Here is a 20821-nt window from a genome sequence, read left to right on the forward strand (position 1 = left end):
TCAGAGTAAGTGTGTATTGATTGATGCTGCTAATTTTATGTTGCATTTTTGTTTTGAGAAAGATTGTGTTATCCTTCCAGAAGATTGCTCTGTCAGAGTGAGGTAGTAGATTGTATAGTTGTGGGGTAGTGGTTTTACCCTGTTCTGGAGATAACTATACAGTCTATTGCCTTCCCTGATGGGTGGACTTGCTGCCTTTGTTTTTCTCTGGATGATAGTAAAACTCAGAAGAATTAATTTTGACCTTGTTCTGTATTTAATTTATGTCAGTTGCTAATTTTCTGTGTTCAAGTACAGTAGACACAGCAATCCAGATAACATTCTTACTGTTCACATACAGTATGTTTCAGAAATTTGGAATTAAAAATCTCAGAGCAGAGAACTTAAGTATCTCAGGAAATCTTAATAGGGGACCAGGCCCTTTTGGAATTGTAAATAGGTTAATCACCATATATCCTTCACATGTCCAGGGTGAGGCCCTGGGTAGTAAAGGTAAACAGACACTGGAAAGATACTGAGCTAAAATGGAGTCAGGTTGATGAGTCATTCCCCAGTTTGGGTTTTTGGGTCACCTTGGGCAGTGTTGTAACCACTGCTTCATTGGTGTGTTGATGGGCCCAACCCAGGTGATAGATATGGGCCAAATTTATGCTTTTTATTTTATTCCTGGCATATAGATGGACACCTGCATGGTCCAGATTTGGTTTTTGTTAAAATTGGACATACAAATATTGGAGGGAATCTTACATTCTTTGGCTTAATCTTAAACTGACAGGTTGCACAGCTCACCTGCTCATTGTGTGACAAGTATAGTCGTGGAGCTCTGGTTTTCTGACATGGGCTGCCTTCAGTGTGGGTATCATCACCACTTCACAGTGGGAAACTTATCCTTATCTAATTACTAAGGTGGTGGAGAAAAATAAATGCATATCTTTTATTAAGGACAGAAGGAACCTTTTGTACCCTTATCAGCCATGCTCAGTAAGTAAATCATATAGTAGAGAACAGCTACATTTTATAAAACCTCTTAAAGTACCTTTATGGAGAATGACAGTCTCCAAAGCTTGTTTTTGATGGTGACAAAAATTATGATCAACGTTTGTTTCTGCTGGCCGTAATTCAGGAGGAAAAAACAAATGCCTGGGAAGGGCCTGTGGTACCTAGGAAACACATGGCACCTAAAGGAGACAGGCAGGAAATTAATTTGTCCTAGTTGATACAGGCAAGCAGGATTTATACACAGTGTCACCTAGTTTTCCAGTGTTATCAAGGGAGGCTGGAGATTTTATGGGTTTTGAGCTTTAAATTTTGGTAACACATTAAAAATTTAGAAGTCTGTGGCTCCAATATGTGATGGGCCGGTGGTAGGCCTCTAGGTTTGCATCTTCTGGTGCAATTGAACTTTTGTTCATTTGTAACAAGGTTTGCTTTTTAAGCAAATATATTTGTGTTTTTTACCAAGGTCAGATGGCCAGTTGCTTTTTAAAAGCACCTATGAAATAATTTTAATTTGAATTTGAAATAAAACTTGAAGACTATGGCCTGTTTTAACAGGTTAATTTGGAGTGCATCTGCCAAGTAGAAGAACAGCCAAGAAAAGAAATGGGTTCCTAGGAAGAGGTAGTAGGTTGCATAGTTTTAGGGCAGGGATTTTGCCCACAAGGAGGTAACTATACGACCTGCTGCCTTTCTTAGGGCCTTACTATTCCACGGTCACCTGTTTCCTTGCTCCCGTGCTTTGGTGTAAGCAGAGTTCCTTCTGCAGGTTTTCTCATAACTGAAAATGTTGCAGGAATGCCAAAGGAAGCAGTGCTTGCATTAGTGATTTATAGACAACAGATGGTAACAACAGCAATTATTAAAAGTCACCTAAGGAGAATGGAGGACTGGCGTATGCCTAGGTGCCTGTGTTCACTTTAGGTTGTTGGAAAATTTTGGAAAGCGTAGGTTTTTTGTTTTTGGTCCAAGTTCCAGTTCCTGATTTACAGATTGCCAGCTGTTTCCCCCTTTGTAGCCTCTATTAAATTAGCTCAGAGAAGGCATTTAACAAAGCTATTGAAATATTTGCTGTTTACTATACTGTATTTGTAAATATTTATCTTGCTTAGTTTCTGGGTTTCTGTCTTCTGGACTTAAAATTTGGGTCACTTAGGGTGGCTCTGCATATTGTGTGATCCATCATCGCCTTGTGTGCGATCCTGGGATTGAATCTGTTAAATGTGTACAAGGGCTGCATAGTGAAGTCACTATAATTTGTTAAATGCCTTTTCGGTAAAAACACTTGAACTTTAAAACTTGGGCTTTTAAAATTCCTTCAACTCCATCCCTGCATAACTGCATATATATTTTTTTAAATTTATGAGTGTTTAGACTTGCTTTAAGATCTGTGAAAATGCTTAATGTTATTTCTAATTCAAAGTAACCTGCTGATTATTATTCACAAATGTATATTAATTACTAAAACTAACATAAGCCATATCTTGCTCTTCTGTTTTTGTAAATGCTTATGTGTCTTTGTACAGTCCTACTTTTTGGAATAATTCTTATTCTTTGAATCGCTTAAGCAGACACTACCTTGCAAAAACTGGCTGCAATTCCCCAGTCTGGTTCATTTACTGAGTCTGCAATGTGTGTACATTAGCATCCCTTGGGTAGATTTATTTCAGAATATTTTGAGCAGTAATATATTTAAAGGGCTCCAGAGTGGAAGGGTTGAAAAGGAACTCAATGAAATTTCCCATCCTGTCCTCTACTGCTTAGAGACTCTTCCACTGGGAGGAAGGTTGGGGAAGTGGGCTCTAGGCATGTTCTACACCTCTGCTCAATTGGGGCTTTAAATTTCCTCTATAAGTGGAGGTAGTTGGGTGTGGCTTCCAAGATACTTTTTATATTTTGCAGTCCTTTAAAATTAAAGATTTCAGTTGAATGACAAAATTGTATCAATTTCTTGTACACTGGTTTGATTGAAAATGCATAGGAAAATCAAAGTAAAAATGACGCTGGCCATAGTAGGATTAGGGATGATATTTTAATATTTCAAGTGTTCTGTAGTTAAAAGTATTGTGAATTATCTCTGTCTTCCTTATCAAAGTATTTGGGCCACGTCGCCAGCCCTCATTCTTTACCATGTTGTGTTGAACTGACTTCCAGGGTCTCCCCATTTTTCTTAGTTTGCCTTCCACTGTTGGGGTCTTGTTGGGAGGGGAGCTGAGAAGGTCCTCTGAGAGCTGGACATGAGTGCCTTCAGCAATGATTGGCCCCTCTGAAGTGAGCGTTTGCTGTATTCTGACTCCTTGGGATTCTGAAGTCCTAATTCTTGCTTGAGCCCTTAATTTAGTTTGGCTTAAAGGCTATTTTTCAGTGAGTAGAGCAGAGCATGGGAATGGGGAAGGTGTAATGAACTGTTAACATCAGAAGAACAAATGGGTTAGGCAAATCTGTCCCAAACAAGCTGCACAGTGTTGCTATGGAAGTGTTGGGTAGGAAGAAATTCCCTCTATCTCTCCAGGTTCCAGCTGGATGAAATCAAATTGACATGACATATTAACAGGAGGAAAAATCTAATTATGTATGCATGGGGAAGATATAGACATGGGTTCTAAAAACAGAATGAGCTGAACGAAGGAGAAGGGCATAGGGCTCTTGGGTGGGATGTCAGTTTCTGAGACCCTCTGGCCTTGATGGTTTTCAGCTCAAAATAATCTGCATATCACAATGGCACATTTTTTGGGAGGGGGGAGCATTTTATTTATTTATTTTTTATTAAGGTGTTATTGATATACACTCTTATGAAGTTTTCACTTGAGAAAACAACATGGTTACTACATTCACCCATGTTATCATGCTCGCCACATACCCCACCGTAGTCACTGTCCATCAGTGTATTAATATGCCACATAGTCCCTACTTGTCTCCTCTGCTGTACTGTCTTCCCCATGACCCCACATACACCATGTGTACCAATTATGATACCCCACAATCCCCTTCTCCCTCCCTCCTCACCTGCCCTCCCTCACCCTTCCCCTTTGATAACTGCTGGTCCTTCTTGTACTCTGTGAGTCTGTTGCTGTTTTGTTCCTTCAGTTTTTCTTCGTTATACTCCACAAATGAGGGAAATCATTTGGTACTTGTATTTCTCTGCTTGGCTTATTTCACTGAGCATAATATCCTCCAGCTCCATCCATCTTGTTGCAAATGGTAGGATTTGTTTCTTTCTTATGGATGAATATTATTCCATTGTATATGTGTACCACATCTTTATCCATTCATCTACTGGTGGACACTTAGGTTGATTCCATATCTTGGCTATTATGAGTAGTACAGCAATAAACAGAGGTGCATATGTCTTTTTGAATCTGAGAACTTGTTTTCTTTGAGTAAATTCCTACAAGTGGGATTTCTGGGTCAAATGGTATTTGTATTTTTAGATTTTTGAGGAACCTCCATATTGCTTTACACGGTGGTTGAACTAGCTTACATTCCCACCAGCAGTGCATCCCTCGTACCATCCTTGCTTCCCTGAGATGAATCCCACCACCACTGTAGGAAGGCTCCCCTTTCTCCACATCCTCACCAGCATTTGTTGTTTTTGGTCTTTTAGATACTTGCCATCCTAACTGGTGTGAGGTGATATCTCATTGTGGTTTTTATTTGCATATCCCTTATGTGGGAGCATCTTTTCATCTGCCTGTTGGCCACCTAAATTTCTTCTTTGGAGAAGTGTATCTTCATATCCTCTGCCCACTTTTTAATAGGGTTATTTGCCTTTTCTGTGTTGAGGCATGTGAGTTCTTTATATATTTTGGATGTTAACCTCTTGTCGGATATGTTGTTTACAGATATATTCTCCCATACTATAGGATGCCTTTTTGTTCTGTTGATGGTTTTCTTTGCTGTACAAAAAAGCTTTTTAGTTTGAGGCAGTCCCATGTGTTCATTTTTGCTTTTGTTTCCCCTGCTCAAGGAGATGCATTCAGAAAAAGTTGCTCATATTTATACTCAGGAGATTTTTGCCTTTGTTGTCCTCTAAGAGTTCTATATTTCATGACTTACATTCAGGTCTTTGATCCATTTCGAGTTTACTTTTGTGTATGGGGATAGACAATAATTCAGCTTCATTCTCTTGCATGTAGCTGTCCAGTTTTGCCAACACCAGTTGTTGAAGAGGCTGTCATTTCCCCATTGTATATCCATGGCTCCTTTATCGTATATTTGAGCATATATACTTGGTTTTATATCTGGGATCTCTAGTCTGTTCCATTGGTCTATGGGCCTGTTCTTGTGCCAGTACCAAATTGTCTTGATTAATGTGGCTTCATAGTAGAGCTTAAAGTTGGGGAGCGTAATCCTCCCTGCTTTATTCTTTGTTCTCAGATTTGCTTTGGCTATTCAGGGTCTTTGGTGGTTCCATATGAATTTTAGAACTATTTGTTCCAGTTCGTTGAATAATGCTGTAGGTATTTTGAAAGGGATTGCATTGAATCTGTAGATTGCTTTAGTCAGAATGGTCATTTTGACAATATTGATTCTTCGTATCCATGAGCACAGGATGTGTTTCCATTTATTGGTATCTTCTTGAATTTCTCTCATGAGTGTCTTCTGGTTTTCAGAGTATAGGTCTTTCACTTCCTTAGGTTTATTCCTAGGTATTTTATTCTTTTTTATGCAATTGTGAATGGGATTGTTTTCCTGATTCCTCTTTCATCATGGAATGCCACAGATTTATGTTTATTAATTTTGTATCCAGCAATTTTGCTGAATTCAGATACTAGCTCTAGTAGTTTCAGAGTGGATTCTTAAGGAATTTTTATATACAATATCATGTCATCTGCAAACAGGGAGTTTTAACTTCTTCTTTACCAATCTGGATGCCTTCTATTTCTTTGTGTTGTCTGATTGCCATGACAAGGACCTCCAGTACTATGTTGAATAAAAGTGGGAAGAGTGGGGATCCATGCCTTGTTTCCGATCTTAGATGAAAAGCTTTCAGCTTCTTGCTGTTAAATATGATGTTGACTGTGGGTTTGTCATATATGGCCTTTATTATGTTGAGGTACTTGCCCTGTATACCCATTTTGTTGAGAGTTTTTATCATGAGTGGATGTTGAATTTTGTCAAATGATTTTTTAGCATCTATGGAGATGATCATGTGGTTTTTGTCCATTTTGTTGATGTGGTGGTGGATGTTGATGGATTTTCAAATGTTGTACCATCCTTGCATCCCTGAGATGAATCCCACTTGATCATGGTGTATGATCCTTTTGATGTATTTTTTTAATTCGGTTTGCTAATATTTTGTTGAGTATTTTTGCATCTATGTTCATCAGGGATATTCGTCTGTGATTTTCTTTTTTGGTGGGGTCTTTGCCTGGTTTTGGTAGTAGAGTGATGGTGGCTTCATATAATGAGTTTGGAGATATTCTGCCCTTTTCTATTTTTTGGAAAATTTTAGGAGAATGGGTATTATATCTTCTCTAAATGTCTGATAAAATTCAGTGGTGAATCCATCTGGCCTGGGGGTTTTGTTCTTGGGTAGCTTTTTGATTACCAATTCCATTTTGCTGTTGCTAATTGGTCTGTTCAGATTTTTTGTTTCTTCCTTGGTCAGTCTTGGAAGGTTGTATTTTTCTAGAAAGTTGTCCATTTCTTCTAGGTTATTCAGCTTGTTAACATATAGATTTTCATTGTATTCTCTAATAATTCTTTGTATTTCTGTGGTGTCTGTTGTAATTTTTTTTTTCTTATTTCTGGTTCTGTTGATGTGTGTAGATTCTCTTTTTCTCTTAGTAAGTCTGGCTAGGGATTTATCTATTTTGTTTATTTTCTAAAAGAATGAGCTCTTGGTTACACTGATTTTTTTTCTATTGTTTTATTCTTCTCAATTTTATTTTTTTCTTCTCTGACCTTAATTATGTCACCCCTGACTTTGGACCCCATTTGTTCTTCTTTTTTCAGTTTCAATAATTGTTACTTTAAGACTATTCATTTGGGACTGTTCTTCCTTTTTAAAATATGCCTGGATTGCTATATACTTTCCTCTTAAGACTGCTTTTGCTGTGTCCCACAGTAGTTGGGGCTTAGTGTTGTTGTTGTCGTGTGTTTCCATATATTGCTGGATCTCCATTTTGATTTGGTCATTGATCCATTGATTATTTAGGAGCATGTTGTTAAGCCTCCATGTGTTTGTGAGCCTTTTTCCTTTCTTTGTACAATTTATTTCTAGTTTTATGCCTTTGTGGTCTGAGAAGTTGGTAAGATTTCAATCTTTTGGAATTTACTGAGGCTCTTTTTGTGTCCTAGTATGTGGTCTCTTTTGGAGAATGTTCCATGTGCACTTGAAAAGAATGTGTATCCTGTTGCTTTTGGATGTAGAGTTCTGTAGATGTCTATTAGGTCCATCTGTTCTAGTGTGTTGTTCAGTGCCTCTGTGTCCTTACTTATTTTCTGTCTGGTGGATCTGTCCTTTGGAGTGAGTGGTATGTTGAAGTCTCCTAGAATGAATGCACTGCATTCTGTTTTCTCCTTTAATTATGTTCATATTTGTTTCATATGTGTCGGTGCTCATGTGTTGGGTGCATAGATATTATAATTATATCCTCTTGTTGAACTGACCCTTTATCATTATGTAATGTCCTTTATCTCTTGTTACTTTCTTTGTTTTGAAGTCTATTTTGTCTCATAGAAGTACTGCAACACCTGCTTTTTTCTCTCTATTGTTTGCATGAAATATCTTTCCATCCCTTCACTTTTAGTCTGTGTATATCTTTGGGTTTGAGGTGAGTCTTTTGTAAGCAGCATGTAGATGGGTCTTGCTTTTTTATCCATTCTGTTAGTCTGTGTCTTTGATTGGTGCATTCAGTTCATTTATATTTAGGGTGATTATCGATAGATATGCACTTATTGCTATTGCAAGTTTTGGATTCGTGGTTACCAAAGGTTCAAGGGTAGCTTCTTTACTGTCTACCGTCTAACTTTAACTCACTTATTACACTATTATAAACACAGTCTGATGGTTCTTTATTTCTCTCCCTTCTTATTCTTCCTCCTCCATTCTTTATATGTTAGGCGTTTTATTCTGTACTTTTTTGTTTTCCCCTTGACTGCTTTTGTGGATAGCTGATTTTACTTTTTGCCTTTTGTTAGTATTTGCTTGGTCTGCTTTCTTTGCTGTGATTTTATTTTCTCTGGTGACATGTATTTAGCCTTAGGGGTACTTCCATCTAGAGCAGTCCCTTGTAGAGGTCATTTTTGGGAGGCACATTCCCTCAACTTTTGCTTATCTGAAAATTGTTTAATCCCTCCCTCAAATTTAAATGATAATCCTGCTGGGTATAGTATTAGTTTAAGGCCCTTCTGTTTCATTGCATTAAATATATTATGCCATTCTCTTCTAGCCTGTAAGGTTTCTGTTGAGAAGTCTGATGAAAGCCTGATGGATTTTCCTTTGTAGGTGGTCTTTTTTCTCTCTCTGGCTGCCTTTAATACCCTGTCCTTGTCTTTAATTATTATGTCTTTGTGTTGTCCTCCTTGGGTCCCTTGTGTTGGGAGATCTGTGGGCTTCCATGGTGCAAGAGACTGTTTCCTTCCCCAGCTTAGGGAAGTTTTCAGTTATTTCTTCAGACACTTTCTGTCCCTTTTTCTCTCTTCTTCTGGTACCCCTGTTATGCGCATATTGTTCTGTTTGGAGTGGTCACAGTTCTCTTAGTATTCTTTCATTCCTAGAGATCCTTTTATCTCTTTCTGCCTCAGCTTCTCTGTTTCCTGTTCTCTGATTTCTGTTCCATTAACAGTCTCTTGCACCTCATTCAGTCTTGTCTTAAGTCCTTCCATTAATTGTTTCATTTCTGTTATCTCCCTCTGGACTTCATCCCTTAACTCTTGCATATTTCTCTGCAGGTCCATCTGCATGGTTATGATTTTTATTTAGAATTATTTTTCAGAAAGATTGGTTATATCTGTCTTGCCAGGCCCCCTCTCTGGCGTTGTTTGAGTGATTTCTGACTGGACCTGGTTCTTCTGCCTTTTGGCAATAGAAGTGATCACCAGCGAGTGACGTGTGTGTCAGCTGGGAGAACAAAGTCCCTTTCTGCTTGCTGGTCGCCTTGCCCTTCTCTGCTGCCTGTGCAGGGCAGCCCCTCCTGATGGCCTAGGGCACTGTTGGGGATCGCAGGCCTGTGGCATATGTTCTGCAAAAACGGCTCCCCTTCATGCCTTCCAGACTTTGCGCCGGCTTTTTCTGTCTGCCGGGCTGCTGTGTGTAGGGAGCAGCCTCAGGGTCTGGCCCAGTTAGCTGGGCGCTGGGAGAAGACTCTGTGTGGTTCCTGTGGGCGGGGCTCCACCCCAGCTGCTCCACAGCAATGGCTAGTCAGCCAGTTTGCTTTCCGTGCCAGCAGGGGGCAATGAATGGCAGGCTGCTTATCACCATGAGGGACTTTGGAGCTGTGTTACCTCCCAGGGGATTAGGGCACCTGAGGTTCCGTTCCTTAAGATTCCCAGCGTGGAAAAAAAAATAAAATATCCCCAGCCTGCTGGGCTGAGTGTACTGGGATGATTTTGTCCAACTGTTAAACCTTTTCTCTTTTAAGACTTTTAAAGCACCCGCTTTTCTTTTGTCCCAGGGGAGCCTGCTGTGGGGACCCGCTCTCAGTCTCTGTCTCAGATTTTGCTTTTCCATGTCTCTAATGTCTAGTACACCATGCAGTGTTGTCTGTGCTCCTGTGCAGATTACTAGGGCTGGTCATTTAGCAGTCCTGTGCTTCCACTCCCTCCCCACTGATTCTTTCCTTCTGCAGGTGAGCTGGGGTGGGGGGGTTGTGCTTGGGTCACGACTTTGTATCTTACCCTTTTCATGAGATGCTGAGTTCTCACAGATGTAGATGTAGCCTGGCTGTTGTACTGTATCTTCTGGTCTCTCTTTTAGGAATAGTTGTATTTGCTGTATTTTCAAAACATATATGGTTTTGGGAGATTTACGCTGCTCTCTACTCATGCCACCGTATTAAGTGCCCCACCTCTGCTTTTCTTTTTGAAATTGTTTTAGCTGTGTCAGGTCCTATGCTTTTCCATTTGAACTTTGTAATAAAACCTTGCTGGAATTTTGATAGGAGTTGCATTAAGCCTATAGATCAATTTGGATATAATTGCCAGCTTTATACAATGTTGAGTTTCAGCCCGTGGTCACAATATGTGTCTTCATTTATTTAGGTATTTTTTTATTCTTTTTTTTAATCAGCATTTTGTAATTTTCATCATACATATCCTGTACGTTTTGTTAAATTTATATCTGATTATTTTCTTTGGAAGAATTGTAAATGATACTGGTTTTAATTTTGGTTTCCTAATGTTTGCTGTTGGCATATAGAAGTGCATTTGATTTTTGTGTTGTATATTGTATCCTAAACCTTGCTGAATTACTTCTGTAAGTTTTATGATTTTAGGTTGTACATGTAGGGCTATGGTCTATTTTTAGTTAAGTTTTAATACGTTGACAGGTATGGATTGAAGTTTTTTTTTTTCCACGTTTGGGCGTATGATTATTTCAGCACTGTTGAAAAGACCATCCTTTGTCCACTGAATTGATTTTGCATTTTTGTCAGAATTCAGTTTTCTATAATGTGTGAATCTATTTCTGAATTCTCAGTTCTGTATCATTGACTATTGTATATGTATGTCTTGATTCAACACAGCACTGTCCTGATCATTGTAACTTTATAATAAGGCTTGACATTAGATTGTCTTTGCCTTACAATTTTGTTGTATTTTTAAACATGTTTAGACTCTTACAGGTTTTTGCATTTCCATATGAATTTTAGAATTAGCTTGTTCAATTCTGTAAAGGTTTCTTCTGGTATTTTGATTGGAGTGTTATTGAATCTGTAGATCAGTTTGGAGAGAATCAATATTTTAGCAACATTGTCCTTCTGTCTCAATGTTTTGTAGTTTTCAAGTCTTACACATATTTTGTTTTCATCCTTCAGAATTTCACACTTTTAGGCTATTGTAAATATTTTCTTTTAGAATTTAATTTGTTTACAAAAGGTGTTTCTTTATAAAAACGTTCAAAAAATCTTGTTTACTGCAAGTTGCAAGACTTGCTTACTAGTTTCGCAACTAATCATTGGATTTTCTGCACAGATGATCATGCCATTTGTAAACAAAGACATTTTTACTTTTCCTTTCCATTGTGGATGCCTTTCATTATTTATCTTTCTGCATTTATTCCACTGGTTTCCAAATCACTGTTGAATGCAAGTGTGAAAGTAGACATCCTTGTCTTGTTTCTGATGTTAGGGGGAAAGCTTTCATTCAGTTGTCAACTATAGGTTTCATAGGTTGAGGAAGTTTCCTTCTATTCATAGTTTGCTGAGACTTTTTACAGATTAGTAATGTATTAGATTTTGTCAAATGCTTTTTGTGTCTAAGTGATCTTTTTTCTTTTTTAGCTTTTTAATATGGGGTGTTGCAGTGATTGGTTTTAAATGTTAAATGAACAGCGCATTTCTAGTATAAACCCACTTGGTTATGATGTATTATTATTATATATAAAAATTCCCCACTCTTCACATTGTCCTTTTTTTCCAGTAGATTCCTTAAAACATTCATCATCAAAGTTTCTCCCTGGTAATTCCAGTTTTGGGGCCATCTCTACATCAAGAGTCGTTTCCCCTCTTGATGATAACTGCTACAAACTGCCATTGCTTCCTATTTCTTGTAAGACCCAGAGCGTCTTAAAGTTCCCTCAGTTCTCCCACTCTGCCCCCAGACTTCAGCCTTCTCTCAGCTGTATACTGCCAATGCTTTATGCTAGTATAAGGCTCAGAATTCCTGTGGGATTCCTCTTAGTTTTTCTACTTTGTCCCAGTATCTTCAGCAGTCTCTGATCTGTGCCTCAGAGAGTCTCTTTCAGCTGTGTTGCTTTGTTCCTAGTTTTTCTTGGGAACTCTTATTAATGAAAGCCCATTGAAAAAAAGCTGTCTGGTGCCTGTTCACTCCTCTTATATCTGGGGTTGCTGAAAATTCTAAACTCTCAGCCCACATCTGGCCTTCAAAAATTCTTCCTACTCATGTTTGTGGCAATACTGCTGTTTGAATGATAAAATAATTGCAGTATTTCTTTCAAGAGGTCTGTTACTTTTTGTGTTTTAGCTTGGTTTTTCAGTAACCTCAGTTTGATGTTGGGCCAAACTATTTTTTTTAAATAAAGTTTTTTTTAGGTCATCCAGCTTTTGTCATTGTTCTTGGGGTAAGAGAGAGATTTCCCTGTGATTTTCTGTGTCCTAAGGAAGGGTGGAAGGTCCTGATGTCTTTTGTGTCCCAGTCCCAGTTGCCTCTGAAGAAGTGAGTGATGGCACTACTGCCCTTTCATCCTTCCATTGAAGTTCCCCTTTTGTCTAAGCTGAGTAGAGTCCTATTGGCTGCACTGCACTCCCAAGTGTCCTGATGAGCACAGCCATAGGAAAATGTGCTGGAGTGGTGCTGCCCTCTACCGGAAATGCCTCTGTTGCTTTACCTAAAATAGGGGAAATTCCCTGTTCTGTGTGCTCAAAAGTCTCTTGGGAGATTTTTCTGGAATAATGAATGTGAATGAGCTCCATGAAAGTACAGTCCAGGTGCATATGTTACCACTAATGATAAAGTCTTGTTTTTTCCACTGCTTCAGTATCTATGAAGTCCAGGCCTTCTTTCCATTGGTACCTCCACTTTCTGGTTTAGGCCCCTCATTTCTCACCTGGAGCTTACTATTTGATGGATATCCTGGTTGAGCCCTTTAGGCATCTGCACTATCCTTATTGCAGAGATATAGTCTATGGATTTCTAGTTGTGTGGTGTAAGAGAACTAGTATAACCCCAAAGCCTTGGTTTCTTTGTAACCTGGGAATAAAAATGGCATATCATCCCACAGAGAAGAGTTAAATACTGTGTGATGGCATGCTGGAAGTGACTCGCCGAAGGCTTTGTGGTCAGTTTGCATCAAGCCTAGGCCCATCTGTGATGCCAAAGGCATTGTTTGGAATCACCAGTAAGTAAATAGCTTTCCTGGACTCTCCACCTAACCTTTGTTACATATGCCAAAACACCAAGCTTTAAAGGTTTTTCATGGCCCAAAATCTTTGCTCGCTCTTCAATGTCAGGAACACTAGATTAATTATCCCAGCATTCAGGATTCCTGACAGCCCTGCAGAAAACTGACCTGCCAAGTACACCTCATTATTATGCTTAGCTTATGTGAGCCCTGGCTGTGCCCTGAACAGCGGGTAAACTGACATTAAAGATGGACGGAGCTATTGTACATTGTGTGGGAGAGGGCATTTCTGGGGGAAGATAATGGGAGCAAGGATCAGGAGACATGTAGAGACATGGAAACAAGGTCATATGTACAGGAATCAGCGGACTGTTGGGGTGCATGAAAGATATGTGCTGTGGAAGGTGAAACTGGAGCGTTACCCACAGCTGGACTGTTCAGACCACAGACACAGGTCTAAGAGGCCTGGTTCTTGTTCAGTGGTGAAGAATCTCAAAAGTGGTTTGAGAGGTAGAGATGTGGCCATCTGTGCTGTCTGCAGGGATCTCGTTCCTGGTTTCACCCCGACTGTCTCAGGAGTCACTCTGTCTGGAGTAGATTTTCAGTATTCCTCTCCCACTTCATTCCCCTTGTGACCTCTGGGAGGCCTGGCCTCACCTGACATCAGAAAGGTACTGTCTGCAGACTTGATTTTTAAGTTACCACAGCCTGAAGACTGAAACATAGAGTATGATGGCAAGATCTCAACTTCTGCTTATCCACATAGAAATCTCTCCATGCCTCAGTTCACTCAACTATAAATTGGGCTAATAGCACCTACTTCAGAGGGTACTATGTGGATTAAGTGAGGTAGTGTTAAGAAAAGTAGATAGCACAAGGTCTGGTCAGTAAAGCCTTCTGCCCTGGCCTTTGCTTGGGACAGTTTTCCTTCTGGCACATTCCATTTACACCCAGTATGATCAGAGGACAGAAACCAACTACTCTTCACTTGTCCAGTGTGTGGGTCTCACCTGAGAGTTAAGCCACTCAGTTTGTGCCTTCAAGGAAGCACAGGTGTAAATCATGAATAGAAAGGACCTCACTGAGTCTCAGTCCATATTTCCAACACAGGAGAGAGGGTGTGGAAGGAGAGTCTTCCTCTCTTGGAGATGACGGTGAGCTTGCGAGGACATCAGTGTGATCAGGGGAAGGTACACTTCGCCTCTGGTGACATCTAATTACAGCTCTACACGTCATCCACTGGGGAATATGGGCAGGCCCACCCATTGTCTGATCCTGTTTCTTCATTGAAATGGGGGTGATACAAGGGGTCAGTGAGAAGATTCAGGTAAAGTGTGCATATTGGCTGGCATGCCAGTTCCCAGTGGGGGTTGCCTTCTCCCGCACAGACTCCCCAGAGACCCAACTAAGGGGAGGGGCAACCAGGATGGTCAGAGGCTCCTGATTGCTGTCAGGACCTTGCTGTAATCTGGACCTCTGAGATCAGCTCTCTGTCATAGTTAAAGCATTCTGTGACATCCACATGCCATGTGGCTCTCCATCCTGGCGGAGAGGCAGGGCACCAGCTCCTTGGCTCTGCGATTCTGCTTTGGAGGTTTTACAGAGGGTCTAGCACAGCACTGTCTAGTAGACATAATGTGAACCACATGTATAAATTAAAATTTTCTAGTAGTCACATTCAAAAGAGTAAAAAGAAACCAGTTGAAAATTTTAATATATTTTATTTAACTCAGCATATCTAAAATAATGTTTCAACATTTAACCAAAATAAAAACATTGTTAATGAGATACTTCATATTTTTTTTCATACTGCCTTCAAATTATTGAGTATTTTTCATGTAAGATGGTCTTAATTGGGACTAGCCACATTTCACATGCTCAGGGGTCATGATGTGCCTAGTGGCTATCACAAGGATGTGGCTTCTTAGGTTTGGCCTCCAGGAAACATGGTATGTTGCCATCTGCTGGTTGCTTTGTCAAATAGCACCCCAAGCACCCACCCTGGGCTGGGGCATTATTCTGTCACCAGACAGAAGTTACATGACCTGGGGCATTCTCAACCTAGTGTGAGAGGAAAGATGGGCAGAGAGAACCGACCTTCAGAGGGTTTCCTGGGATTTGGAAAAACCCTGAATGACACTCAGCCAGAGACATGGAAAGACTAGAAATGAGGCATTTCACAGACTGGAGGAGAGGGAAGTAACCTGTTTCAGGCCTCTGGTAAGTAAGCAGCTGCCCTGAGCTGAGGAGACCCTTGGCCAGGCCACCAGTATCTCTCAATCTGGACCATAGAAATCACTAAAAATTACTGTCTTTTTAAAAAAACTAAGCTATGAATGCATTCAGTTACTAAAAATCCGAAACGTACAAAAGCAGTCTCCCTCCTATTCCCACCCCAACTACCCTGTACCCATTAGTGAGGCTTCACAAACAATGCCATGACAACCCTGTGCACAGATTATTCTAAATGTGTAAGTATATCTGTAGAATGTTTCTTGAAATGGAATTATTGGGCCCAAGAATGTGTGCATTTGTGATTTTGATAAGTAATAGCTTTAAAAAAATACTTTATGTATGATCTATATACAGTATATTCACCATTTTAATTGTACAATTTCATGAGTTTTGTAAAATGTATACAGCTGTGTAACCACAACCAGTCTCAGGATACAGAACATTTTTATCACCCCACAGAGTTCCCTCATGGCCTTTGCAGTTAAGCCTCTCCCCACCACCTCCAGCCTCCAACAATCTGTTTCCTGCTTTTATACTGTAGCCTTTTCCTGAATATCATGAATGGTAAAAGGGAATATAACCTTTTCTGTCTGGAATCTTTAACTTAGTCCATGGATTGTGCAAGTTATCCATATTCTTATGAATCATATATCAAATTGCTCTTTTTATTAAGTCATTCTATGGATAGATCACAACTTACCCATTTACAAGTGTAAAGACATTTGGGTTGTTTCCAGTTTCAGGCTATTATGAATAAAGCTTCTTATGAACATTTAAGTACAAGTCTTTGAACTTGGAGTGCTCCTGGGTAAATACCAGAATTGTTGGGCCATGCAGTAGGTCGATATTACCTTTGTAAGACACTGCCATCCTGTTTTCCAGATAACTGCACCCATTTTCCATTGTCACCAGCAGTGAGTTCTGTTAACCCCACACCCACAGCAGCACTTGTGCAGGTGGTCTTTTTCATTTAGTTATCCTCATGGGTGTGTTTTGGTACCTCATAGTAGCATAAATGTACATTTGGTTTGGTTGCAATTGTCTATGTGCTTGTTTGCTATTTGTAAATACACTTTGATAATTGTCCATTTTTTAAAAATAGAGCTACTTATTACCAAGTTATAAGATGCCTATATATATTTTTAGATACAGGTCTTTAATCAGATACATGTTTTGCAAATCTTTTCTGGTGGTGGTCTCTTAATTATCTTATGTTTTTTGATGGACAAATATTTTTAGTTTTTATCAAGTACCATCTCCAGTTTCCCTGTTTGTTGTCCACAGGCCACTCCTTGACTTCATGGTCATGGGGCAAAAAAACCTTTCTTCAGGTTCTCACCATCTAAGGCAGTATTCTGCTTTCGATCTGGGCTGTGGCTGTTGTCTGAGGTCATGTCTTCCATTAACTTCTCACTGTCCTTTTTCTCTGCTTTCAGAGAACCGTCACTTTTTTCATTTATGGAGATAGTATTCTTTTTATTTTCTGGTTTAAATTGACAATAAAAAAAGTAAGTCATTGCCTTAAAAGACCAACAGGAACACACCTGTACTCAAAGACATGTTTTCCTTCGCAGAAAAGGAGAACAAAACACTAAGGAATTGTGTGAGGCATCTCAAAATGGGGTGGTGTGGGGTTGTTAGGTTAAGTCTGGGGACTGGAGTTAGTCATAAAATGGAATTGGCAGGGATTATAAGAATTTATAAACTAGGGATTTACTGTAACAAATGGTTTTCTTGTTTTTTAGAATGTATGAGTCTGTTTATGTTACTCCTGAGTGAGTTTATCTAGTTTTGTGGTAGAATATATTTAGGTCTGTCAGAACAAACTAGTGTTACAAGTGCTTTAACTTGGAGAGTTTGTGATGAACATCAGTTTTGGTTTGGTACAGTTTTTTCTGAGTCGGTACATTTTGCAAGTTATGACTAAAGCTTAATAATTCCTAAATAAATAAAAGCTACATTGTGGTTAGATAATGACCTGCAGTTGATGACTCTTCCAAGTTCACTTGAACTTTGGAGCTGAGGTCACGCTGTTCTTGGCATGTACCCCACAAATGACTGAGCAACACTGTAGCATGAGGGCCTAGCTATCTCTGCCTAACACGGACTGCCTGGCAATCAGTGTTGTGTACTGATGGCTCCGTATGCCTAATCCTTCTTTCTCCCTTTTCCTTTCACAAGAAAAGTAGTACTCCCTAGAAAATGCTTTGCACTCTTTCTCAGCATCTGCTTCCTAGAGGACCCAACCAACACAGAACTTAAAAGTAGGAAATTCAGGTGGATGGGATTAAAGATGGCAGCATGAAAGGTGAGACAGAGACCTCCTCCTAAAACTACATATAATACAATATAATATAACTAATCCTGAAAAAGCACCAGAAAAGAGGGTTGCGCCAGACTGTATACACCTGGAGAAAAGAACAGACCTCACGGAACAGGGTTGGGAACTTTCAGGATATTCAGGCACTCCATCCCCCTGGCTGGCTGAACAGCTCCAAGGCCCCCATGATGCTCAGCCTGCTGCGCCTTCCTTCCTCCCTGCCCACACCTGACCCGCAAACCAGCAAACCCTGTCTTGGTGTTAGGCCAGCCAGAGGGAAGCCATACCGACAGCAGCTACAAACGCAAAGCAAGAGAGATATACCTGTGTGTTTGGCCCACTGGTTATGGCAGTGGAGAAAGGCGTGGCAGCCAGGAAGCAGGAAACAGTTCTTTGCTCCCCCAGGGAATCAGCACTGCTATCTTGCAACCCTCAAGATCACTCCAGGGGCTGAGCAGCTACACAGAGTAGAACTTCTGGGCACTAGAGGGTGCCATAAAGAAACATGAGATGTCAAAGGAACCTGGTTCAAAGCAAAATCTCACCAACACCAGAAAAAGGATTGAGACACATGAAACTAATCAATCTTCCTGAGAGAGATTTCAAAATAAAAATCATTAACATGCTTGTGGAGGTACAGAAAAATATTCAAGACCTCAGAAACGAATTTAGGACAGAGATCCAATCGATGAACACAATGGAGGGTTTTAAAAGCAGATTAGATTCGGTGGAAGAGATGATAAATGAAGTAAGAGAAGAATACAAAGAAGCTGAGGCACAGAGAGTAAAAAGGATCTCTAGGAATGAAAGAATGCTGAGAGAACTGTGACCAATTCAAATGGAACAATATTCATTGGGGTATCAGAAGAAGGAGAGAGAGAAAAAGGGATAGAAAGTGTCTTTGAGGAACTAATTGCTTAAAACTTCCCCAATCTGGGGAAGGAGTCTCTCAGGCCATGGAGGTGCATAGATCTCCCAAAACAGGGAACCCAAGGATGACTCCAAGACTATAATAATTAAAATGACAAAGACCAAGGATAAAGACAGACTTTGAAAAACAGCCAGAGAGAAAAAAGATCACATATAAAGGAAAATACATCAGGCTATCATCATACTTCTCAGCAGAAACCTTACAGGCCAGAAGGGAGTGGCATGATATATTTAATGCAATGAAACAGAAGGGCCTCAAAACAAGAACACTCTACCCGGCAAGATTATCATTTAAATTTGAAGGAGGGATTAAACAATTTCCGGATAAGCAAAAGTTGAGAGAATTTACCTCCCACAAACCACCTCTACAGTGTCTTTGGGAGGGACTGGTGTAGATGGAAGTCTTCCTAAGGCTAAATAGCTGTCACCAGAGGTAATAAAACCACAGTAAAGAAAGTAGAGCAATTAATTACTAAGCAAATGCAAAATTGAATCAGTGACCCCCAAACTCAATCAGGAGATAGACAAAGAGGACAGAATATGGTACCTAATATATAAAGAATAGAGAAGGGAAAAAAAGGGAGGGGAAAAAAACCCTTAGGATTGTGTTTGTAATAGCATACTAAGTGAGTTGAGTTAGACTCAGATAGTAAGGAAGTTAACCCTGAACCTTTGGTAACCACAAATCTAAAGCCTTCTATAGCAATAAGTACATACCTATCAATAATTACCCTAAATGTAAATAATCTGAATGCACCAATTAAAAGAGTCACTGAATGAATAAAAAACAAAACCCAACTATGTGCTGCCTACAAGAGACTCACTTCAAACCCAAAGACATGCACAAACAAAGTGAAGGAATGGAAAAATACATTTCATGCAAATAATAGGGAGAAAAAAGCAGGAGTTTGCAGTACTTGTATCAGAAAAAATGGACTTTAAAACAAAGTCACAAGAGACAAGGACATTACATAATAATAAAGGGGTCAGTCCAGAAAGAAGATATAACCATTACAAACATCTATGCACCAAACACAGGAGCACCTACATATGTGAAACAAATACTAACAGACTTAAAAGGGGAAATAGAATGCAGTATATTCATTCAGGAGACTTCCAATACTCCACTCACTCCAAAGGACAGATCAGCCTGATAGAAAATAAGGAGGCAGAGGCATTGAACAACACATTACAACAGATGGATCTAATAGACATCTACAGAACCCTCCACCCAAAAGCTGCAGGACACACATTCTTCTCAAGTGCACATGGAACATTTTCAAGAATAGATCATGTACTAGGCCACAAAAGGAGCCTCAGTAGGCCACAAAAGGAGCCTCAGTAGAAGGCAGTATAGCACAGAGAAGACCAGTAATGATTCTATAGCATGTTACTACACTGATAGTGACTCTAATGGGGTATGTGGTAGGGACTTGGTAATCGGGGATATCGAGTAACCACAACATTGCTCATGTGATTGTATGTTAATGTTACCAAAATAAATTTTAAAAAACCTCAGTAAATTAAAAAGATTGAAATTATACCAACCAGCTTCTCAGACTACAAAGGTATGAAACTAGAAATAAATTATGCAAAGAAACAGAAAAGCCCACAAACACATGGAAGCATAATTACATGCTCCTAAATAATCAATGGATCAATGAGCAAATAAAAACAGATCAAGCAATATATGAAGACAAATGACAACAGTAGTTCAACACCGCAAAAATCTTGGGGACGCAGCAAGGCTGTGCTAAGAGATAAGTATATTGCAATACAAGCCTGCCTCAGGAAAGGAGAACAATCACATGTGAACAGTCTAAACTCAAATTAATGAAACTAGAAAAAGAACATATGTGGCCCAAAGACAGAAGAAGGAAGGACATAATAAAGATCAGAGCAGAAATAACTAAAATTGAGAAAAATAAAACAATAGAATCAATCAAAACAGGAGCTGGTTCTTCGAGAAAATCAACAAAATAGATAAACCACTAGCCAGACTTAACCAAGAATAAAAGAGATTCTACACAAACAGAATCAGAAATGAGAAAGGAAAAATCAAGATGGACACCACAAAAGAAATACGAAGAATTATTAGAGAATACTATGAAAAATTATATGGTAAAAAACTGGATAACCTAGAAGAAACGGACAACTTTCCAGAAAAGTAAAACCTTCCAAGGCTGACCCAGAAAGAAACAGAAAATCTGAACAGACCAATTACTAGCAACTGAATTGGTAATCAAAAATCTACCTGAGAACAAAACGTCTGGACCAGATGGCTTCACCACTGAATTTTACCAAACATTTAGTGA

General features: G+C 39.5%; 1 protein-coding gene across 1 annotated transcript in view; it reads left to right on the plus strand.

Annotated features, from left to right (window-relative positions):
• Positions 1-346: 346 nt before the first annotated feature.
• Positions 347-20821, plus strand: part of ZNF169 (zinc finger protein 169) — a 101696-nt gene continuing 81221 nt past the window's right edge. Inside the window, exon 1 of the mRNA XM_073228912.1 lies at positions 347-15241. Within this exon, the coding sequence (XP_073085013.1) occupies positions 15155-15241 (87 nt within the window). The 5' untranslated portion in view covers positions 347-15154. The remainder of the gene's footprint in view (positions 15242-20821) is intronic.

This window comes from Manis javanica, chromosome 2, assembly GCF_040802235.1.
Source record: "Manis javanica isolate MJ-LG chromosome 2, MJ_LKY, whole genome shotgun sequence".
In the NCBI taxonomy this organism is placed as follows: domain Eukaryota; kingdom Metazoa; phylum Chordata; class Mammalia; order Pholidota; family Manidae; genus Manis; species Manis javanica.